At 62.5% G+C, this 9,012-nt stretch overlaps 1 protein-coding gene across 1 annotated transcript; it reads right to left on the bottom strand.

Annotated features, from left to right (window-relative positions):
• Positions 1 to 732: 732 nt before the first annotated feature.
• LOC125918416 (toll-interacting protein) lies at positions 733 to 8,896 on the bottom strand. The gene is made up of 4 exons (XM_049624411.1): positions 7,739 to 8,896; positions 6,455 to 6,607; positions 5,546 to 5,636; positions 733 to 3,162 (listed from the first exon to the last, which is right to left on the bottom strand). The coding sequence occupies exons 1-4, from the start codon at positions 7,895 to 7,897 to the stop codon at positions 2,948 to 2,950; spliced, it is 618 nt and encodes a 205-aa protein (XP_049480368.1). The 5' UTR covers positions 7,898 to 8,896; the 3' UTR covers positions 733 to 2,947.
• Between the last annotated feature and the right edge of the window lie 116 nt (positions 8,897 to 9,012).

Here is a 9,012-nt window from a genome sequence, read left to right on the forward strand (position 1 = left end):
AGCCAGGCCCGTGGCCTCGAGAAGGCTCGTCCTGGGTGCCTAGGACCACAGCACCTGCCAGCACGACGGAGCGCCTGCCTCGTGGTGCGCGTCTGGGGAACGTTGGGGAGCAGACAGACGGACCCCCCCCCGTCCCCCCCAACGCTCCATGCAGCCCCCACAGGCGCTCGGGGACGTCTTCTTCTAGCTTAGCCCTGCAGCGAGCTCGGCCTCGCTGGCACTCTGGGTGCTGCGCCCAGGGTCCGAACGAGGAGAGCTCCTGGCTTCCTCACGTGCCGTCGGCATGAGCACACGCCGTCCTCAGCCGCTGTGGGCAGAAGGCATTTATGGGGACACAGAGCCAGCGGCAGCGAGCCCCGTGGAGCAGCACACCCTGCGGGACCCCACCTTGGGGACGGGGTGGGGGCGCAGGGCCACCTCCCTTGCGGGCCAGGCCGTGAAGGCCGGCCTGCTGCCGCAGCCCCTCGGGCACCGGAGCCCCACTCGGAGCCCGAGTCCCCGGAGGTGAGGTCGTGACTCCAGGCGCAAACGCAGGACAAGTCCCACCCGCGGCACCGGGGCCTCCTCCCCGTCCCTGGAATCCAAACCACAAACCTCCTGCCGGGAACACACCTTTCAGGGTAACGTTCTGAACCAAGCCAGCGGCTTTTCCCTCTAGTCGTACATCCTGCAAGTGATTTATTAGCCAGTGTGCTCCAAGCAAAGTGAAAAACCACTCGGGAACCAAGATGGTCAAGTTTCATTGGAGGAGTTTAATTCTCTATTTTTATAGATATCATTTATTAAATTAGAAGGCTGATAAGCAAAAATATATTTTACAAAGATAGATCTGGACTCTGCACCCCAACAGACACTCGAGAAAGCTCTGAGGATCGTTCCTGCCAGCACGCCGCAGACGTGCCGCTGGAGGGGGTCTGTTCGCCGAAGGAGCCGCGGGAAGGACCCACGTGCACAGACACCGCATCCTCACCGCCCTGACAGCGCCGGGGCTGCCACCAGAGGAAACGCCACCGACCGGCTCGCAGAGGGCGGAGGCCCCGGCACCAGTAGCCACCCTGGCTCGTGGGAGTCCGTGGTGGCCACGCCACAGCCGTGCAAGAAGCACGTCCCTCGGATGCTTCAGAGGAACCGTGACGTCCCCCGGGAGGAGCGGGCCGCCACAGGCACGAGCCCACACGCAGGACAGCGGGGCACGCAGGAGGAAAGGACAGCCTAGCACAGGCAGCGATGGCCGGCCGGGTGCGGGCTCTCTAGGACGCCACAAACACAGTGTTGGCAAGAAAAGGGGAGCAGAAGCGACAGGTTCAGGGTCCCTCTCCTGCCAGCCCAGGCCCTGTGAGCAAGCCTGGTGCCTGTCCCCGAGGGGAGCGCGTCCCTGACACACACAAACACCCCCACAGCTTTAAGGCGGAAGGCGGCACTGGGGCCCGGGGGGGACCTGGGGTCCCGGATGTGTGTCCGTGAAGGTCGCCCCCAAGTGAGAGCCGCAGGCCTGCCCGACGCTTTCGCCCGTTCGGGGAGGAATCTGCGCGAGGACGCGGGCCCAAACCGTCCGATGTGGGAACTCCTGCTTCGCGAGAAGGCAGGGCTCCCACGTCCTAGCCAGCGGTCGGGACTCAGTGGAGGCAAATCTTCACGGAGAACCCTCGCCTGGTGAGGCCGCCACGCCGGCCGGACACGCTCCTTCAGGCTTCTGTGCGCCGACCCCGGGCCACCACGCACTCGCCGCTGGCGGCAGCACCCTCCAACCGACAGGAGGCCCCGCGTGCAGCGAAGGCTGGACGGAGTCCGGTCCTCAGGCTGAGCCTTCGCAGGGCCACACGGCTGGGGGCTGCGGGGCCCACGGCAACAAGACCGTCTGGAGGCAAGCGTGCGTGCACGCGCCTGGGCTAGGCAGTGCCCGAGCCCCCTCCCGCATTGCAGATTTCCACCAGGTGTCCCCCACCCTGTCCCATCCTGTGGTCACAACGGGAGGGAGCCTCGGCCGCCACGCGGTCCACAGCGCCGCACATGCACCCCTTGCCTCTAGGAAGCCTCGAACATTCATCGGTTTGCTATTTTTTTGTCCAAACCGAACCCGCAGGACTGGTACACGTTTACTTAAATCAACGTCAGTTGTAAGCCAACGGTTCCTGATACCCTTTAATAAACAAATACAAAGTACTGCCCCTTCTACTTTTCACCCTCAGTTTTACGTTCTGTTCCAAGAGCTGGTCAGGGAGCGGAGGGCAGTCCCTCGGAAAAACAGCCCACAAAGTCGGCGTGAGACACGGCAGGAAAACGCTTAACAGGGTCCCCAGGGCAGCCCTGCTCCAGAGCCCACGGGTGGGGACGGGCGGGTGGACGGACATCAGCGCTGAGCCTGCTGCTGGCTGGCAACACAGAGGTCAGCCTGCCCAGGACGCTGGTGAGCGGCCCCGGACCACAGGCAAGGAACAAGGGACGGACGTGAATTTGAAGCGTGACTTGGAAAAATCATCCCAATCGGCTGTCAATGTTCTATGTGCCTGAAACACGAGGTCTACCCCAACTAAGTAAAGTAACCGCATGCCATCGTCAAACCAGGAGGGCACGGGACGCTTTCTAAAGCGCCGGCAGAGTCAGGCTGCTCGCACGGAGCGCTCTCGGGACAGCCTGCGGAGCAGAAGCACACGGCACTTGAAGACACACGTCCCTAAGCGGCAGGGGGCAGAGCGTGTGGACAGGACACGGCGCACGTGCCCACTCTTCTCCCGACAAAGCGGGGGACAGGCCCGCCCACACCCGCACCCAAGCGGTGGTGGCACTCAGCGGCTGGGGACCAACGACCCGCATGCATCCCAAACGAGGGTGAGGACTGGGGCTACAGATGGCTGAGAAAAGGCTACACGGGGCTCCTTCACAGGAACGGGGAGGGGGGCGGGGCCGGCAAGTCGAGAGGGGCAGAGGCAGCGTGGCGGCCGGGGCCCTAGGACTCTTCACCCATCTGGAGCAGGGAGTTGATGGCTGCGTCCCTGTCCCCCCTCTGGGCTTCCAGCACGGAGCGGGTCACCTCCCGGTCCATGTTGGGGAACATGTCCTGGATGGCCTTCAGATCCTCCTCGCTGCAGCGGGGCTGGGTGCTCACGGCCGCCGGGGGCAGGGCCACGGGCACCACGCCAGGGCCGCACACGGCGGGCACACCTGCAAGTGAGATGCGGTTGAGGGGCACACACGATGGTACCCACGCCCACACCGAGCTCCGGCCCACGGCCCCACGCACGACTCCACCGCCCGCGGCCTTCCTCCCCAGCAGGTGCTCGCTATCCCAGAGCCGGGATGCGCCGCTCAAGCTGCGGTCTCTTAAAGTCCCGGATCATACCACGGGGCCCGCCTGCGGGACCTGAAGGCCACAAAGAAATTCTGCCAGGGAACGGCCGGCACAGGGGGTGGATGGCCCGCTAGTGACCACGGCGCGGGCCGTGCACCAGGCGGGTCCCTCTGCCGCCCACGAGCACGCTAGTGAAACCCGAGAGCCAGGCACGCACCCGCGAGCATTTCTTATCGCACGCCAAGCCGCGAGGAACCGCGGACCCAGCTCTCCAGTCCACTGTCTACAGGATGGATGGAAACACGGGCAGAACAGCGGCGGAGGATTTTCCAGACCAGGGGGCACCTTTCGCCATCTCTTAGGAACTGGCGTCCTTCACGCCCTGGCTCCACGGCCACCGTGCCTCCCAGGTACTACTTTGGCTCAGAAAAACCCGGAAGCAGAGAGAACTTCTGAAAGGCTCTTAGTGCTCCCAGGATCAGCTCCCCCATGGGACCCCCACCCCACCCCTGCAGCTCATGGGTCTCTGCCTGCTGGGGCTGGGGGGGTGGGGGTAGCACCTATAGTTAGCCCCCTCCCGTGGGGGCCACAGCTCAAAGGTTCTGCCTGCCCTCCGGAAGCAGGGTCCGCAGACACACGCATCACGTACACGCACACCCATGCACACGAACACCGCAGGTCACACGTGCGCACGCACACACTCGCACACCACACTTCACTCGTCACGCACATGCACACCCTCCTGATGAGGTCAGGGAGTCTGTGTTCGCAGCAAAGGAGACGCTGCAGCACAAGCTTCACGCAAACAGGGGCAGCGGGTGCAAGTCCTTGTTTGCGGGAAATGCGACTGGGGCCGGTGGCGCCTCGGTCCGAGACATCCAGGCAAAAACGACTTCCTCTCCTTGGTAACTTCCTGCAACTCCATGTCCCAAAACTTACCGATGCACGTCAAAAGAGAAGTTCAAAGTCTCCAATTATACAGAAGTCTGGCCTTTCCCAAAATAAACATTTTAGGGCAAACTTGAGCACAAAGTTCTCATTTATAGGATGAACTAAGAAACCAGAAAAAGGCCAGTGACACATCTGGTCTCCTGAGAAGGCAGACTTTCCGTTAACCGAATGTGTCCTGGTGCTGCTGGCCGTGTGGGTCCCCGCACGTCCCCCAGAAACACGTGTGAGGTCCCCACCTGGGCACACGTGAACAAGATGGCCGTCGGGAGCAGCGCCCGGAGAAAAGACGTACAGGCACAGACCCCAGGAGGGGCCCCGTGACCATGGAGGCAGAGGCAGCGAGGCAGCCACAGCCCAGGCCGCCTGAGCCCCAGAAGCTAGAGGGGACCACAAGGGTCCCACCCCAGCACCTCTGCTGCCGACTCCCGGGAGCACGGCCCGCCCGTGCCTCGACTTTGTGCTTTGGCCTCCAGAAGGGCGAAAAGAGATTCCTGCTGCCTTAGGCTATCACTGTCTGTGGGACTCTGTTACGGCCGCCCCGGGCGCTCATACCTTTGGTGAGCCCCACAAGGTGCCTGTTCGTCCTCCAACCTCCAACGAGGGGCAGTTAAACCATAAGCTCACACAGACCCTTTAACCGCCACAGGGAAGGGCGCCACTGAGACCCAAGGACAGAGGTCCTCACGCTGACCTCAACGCAAAGCAGGGCTCCCCACGGCACTGTGCTCTGACCCAACTCCCTGCACCGTGCCATCTCAGGTAGAGGCCACGGTGACCCGGGGCTGCCCCGCCTCCCTTCTCTCAGGGAGGGATCACCATCCTGCCCTGCCCACCTGCTGCCTACTTTTACGGCCATCTACCGCAGGGGCTGGTGAAGTCCAGGCACCGTTGCAGCCAGGAGCGGGAGTCAGCCAACAGCTGACATTAAAGTTTGAAAATTCAAAGGCGTGAAAGCTACAATCCAATTGGATTTTGCCATACAGCCACAAATTGCTACTTTTATAAAAGTGAATGAACACGACACAACGGGAACATCAGGGCATACGGTTCACTCTGCCCCACAGAGCGTGATCTTTCGTGCCGGTAACGCATACGCTAATGTGTTTAGAAATTACGTTTCCATACCTCGTCAACTTCAACTTGCCAATGATCAAGGGAAAAAAATCCTATATTCCACAGTCGCATAAAAGATTCAAATGTAAGACCAGACCCTTGTGTTTGGAAGGGCCCCACGAGTCACATGCAGACAGGGCTCAGCCTCCACGCTGCACTACGAGAGTCCAGGGCAGGAGAAGTGGCACACACCTGTGATGGGCACGTAGCCGACACCTTGCTGGTACACGGTGGGCATCAGGACCACAGGCTGAGGCGGCATCATCACGGCAGCCGGCAGCGCCTAGAACACACCAAGGACGATCACGGGGTCACAGAAGAACACAGCACACACTGAAACCTCCCGTGTGGCCCTGCCCACGTGGATATCCCAACACTGCCCTGGCGGAAGGTCGGGGCGAGTGGTTCGGCTACAGGGGTTGTTTAGAGCCTCCGATGGAGATGCGATCGGAAGGGAACACGGTTCAGGGAAGCAAGTCAGTACTCTCTGCGTCAGCACCTGTAACATTTCCTGACTGCCTCTAAAATCTTAACCACTCAGCTATCGCGGTCACGATTCTGTGTTTACGTGAAAACTCTGTTAAAGCCGCGTAACGAGACGTTTATGAGTAAAATCACATCGGTGTTGGGATTTGCTTTCCAACAGCCCAGGGATGAGCAGCGGGGACGAAACTCTGCCGGGCTGGGAGACCACCCTCACAGCCCGACCGCCTCCCTGCCACCACACCTGCAGCGGACTTCCTTGAGGCAAAGTGAAAACAAGGACACCACCACTCCCTTGGGGGGACAAAGGCAGTGGCAAGAGCCCAGGGTCCCAGACCCCTCCGCCCCTGCTTCCCACCCCAAGAGCAGCGGGTTGACGATGGAGCCACACAAGCCAGGGGACCCGAGGGCCGGCAGCTTCTCCCTTAAACGCCGTGTGGCCCTGAGACCCCTCTCCGCCACGGGGTGAGTCTGCCCCCCGGCCACAGGCCACCACACAACGCCGCTCCTCCCGCCAAAACACCTGATACCTGCTGGCCAAGGCCCCGTCCCTCGGGGACAAACAGCTCCACTGAGCTTAGCTGCCACTCAGCCTGCCCACATGGCCCATGCCCTCACCGTGTAGGACATGACCAGGTTGATCATGCCCTCCTTGTCATCACCCTGCCGGCCACTCAGGCTGTACCACTCGTCCTCCACCTTGCCCTGCTTCAGGGACTCGGGAATGGTGACATGTGTCCAGGCGATGCGGTCGTCCATGGAGAAGGCTCGCTGAGGGAGACAGGGGGAGACACACGGGCCACCACTGCCCTGAGGCCCCGCCCTCACCCAGCGGTCCCGCCCCACAGAGCCACCTCTTACCCGAGGCCCCACCCACAGCCTCACCCTGAAGCCCCATCCCTGGGCCTGCCTCCTCCAAAGAGTTGTTCCCCCCGCCCCCACCCTAGTATCTGGCCCCTGGCACTGTGCATCCTTCAGCCCTGGTCCAGGCAGTGAGGGCACGGCCTGGGGGGGGTGGGGGGGCTGCCCCTCTCTCTGCCTTATACAAGTCCCCACCAGGGGAAGAGAGGACCCCACGGGGCCCCGCCCTCATTCCTGTAAGGTCAGGAGAGCAGTGGTCAGTGTCTGGAGATGCGTGGTCTCGTCTCTGCCCGCCCTCCCTGAATCCCTTGCAAGTCCAAAGCCCAGTGGGCATGGACGGGGGAAAGGAGGCACTCTCCCTGCTAACCATGCACTCTGTTCTTCCCCTCCTGTTGCTAAGCAAAGGGAGAGATGGGGTAGGAGGAAGGAACCTGGAAGGAAAAAGAGCCGAGGGCACCACACTGGCGGGGGGAGGGGTCCACCTCTCAGCCCTGCTGCTGCCCAACTCCGTGACCTCTCATGCTGCCGACCAGAGCCCCCGGAGCTCCCGGGCCGGGCCGTGGAAGGCTGGGCTGTCCCACACAGGGGCCCAGAGGACCGGGCTCAGGAAGAGCCCCACTGCATCTGATCCCCCTCAGGAACACCCGGGGGGCTGGCAACTTGCCCAAGAACCCCACTCCCACCCAGCATGGGGTCTGACACACTTTACATCCCACCTGGTCATGAAGGCCGGCCTCCACAAGCCTGGGGTTTGTGGACGAGTTTGGCACTTGGGGAAGGGGAGACGCGTCAACACCGTCTCCACAGAGTGCCTGGTGTCCCTGTCCCTGGTGATGCTGCTTCTGAATGTAGCTGCATGGGACGTATACTTTCCCCCGCCTCCGGGGACACCCCGTCACAAAGCCATGACGCACCCTGTGTCGGGGCACACCTGCAGCTCCTGGGCAGCCTCAGTGGCGGGAAGGCAGGGCACCCGTGGCTCTGGCATCGCCGTGCGCGGCCTGCATCTGCCGGGCCCGTGAAGGCGGCAAAACCTCTCACCTCATCAAAGATCTCCAGGTAGAAGGAGTCCACGCCAGGGGGCACCGTGCACTGGATGACTTTATTCCAGCGAGGGTTCTTGGCGCCGTTGTGGGCGGTGGGCGTCTCGTACACCGCGTAGCCCAGGCGCAGTCGGCAGTACGGGTCCATGCGGGTCATGCCGTAATTCTTCGCCAGCTTGGCCTGAAACACGACCAACGTCACTAAACAAGCAGCCACCACCACAGTGAGAGCTGCACATCCACCTCAGCCTTCCACCCCCCAACTCCCCACTCCCGGCATTTTCCCGGGAGCAGGACGTGGCTACAATTGTGCCCGTGGGCAACGGGTGCAGCAGGCCACTGGTCAAGTGAAGGGAGCCGCTGGGCCACGCAGGGCAGCTCCTCCGACGTCCCCTCTGAAGAGGCTGATCAGAGCCAAGAGCCACCCTGGAGCCGCGGCCCGGCTTCACCTTCTGTCCTCTGTCCACTGCTGCGAGTCATGAACCCCGAGGAGCCCAGCCTTCGGCCAGACAGGCTACGTTTGCAGGGAAGAGAAGGCGTGGACGCGGATGAAGGCGGAAGGCTCCGGGGGCCCAGGCGGTCGGTCAGCAAAGGCTCATTCCAAGTGGGTCCGACTGGACCGTAATGCCTCCACACAGAACCCCACAAGGGCACACGAGGGAACAGCCCTGGCGGGGGCTGGGCGAAGACCAGGGGAGGAAGGATGACCACACAGGTAGCGGGAAGCCACGGGCCACGCCACGAGGCCCAGCGGGCAAAGTGGGAGCCCAGGCCACGAGGGTCTGGGAGGACCGTGTGGAGGGTGCGCACGGGTGGCTCGTGTGTACCTGAGGTGACCCCATCGGCCCTGGGGGCGTGGCCAGAGTTAGTATCTGGGACTCGTGGTCACCATAAAACCCACAGAACTCGCGAGGCCCGACCGTGGCTCTGTCTGCTGTATGTGTGCGTCTCCTCAAAACTGCGTGCAGTGACTTCCCTTGCTTCGCGGTTTTACAGGAAGTCGTGCTGACCAAAACCACTTTAGATCCTGACAGCGCATTTGGCTTTCCTTGGGATCCGTTCGGCAGCCAGGACCGGCCTGGAGGGGCTGCCGGCCCACCCTCACGCCCTCACCTTCCCGGCAGCCGCGAGGCCGTCCACACACAGGAGCGGTGCCCGGCCTGGAGCACGAGCCCGTGGAGCTGTTACTGACTATCCCTGCTCCGTCTGGTAGAACCTGGCAACCGTCGCTACTTTTCACGTCTATCGCTTCACCAGCTACGTTTCAGGAGC

This window comes from Panthera uncia, unplaced genomic scaffold, assembly GCF_023721935.1.
Source record: "Panthera uncia isolate 11264 unplaced genomic scaffold, Puncia_PCG_1.0 HiC_scaffold_759, whole genome shotgun sequence".
NCBI lineage: Eukaryota > Metazoa > Chordata > Mammalia > Carnivora > Felidae > Panthera > Panthera uncia.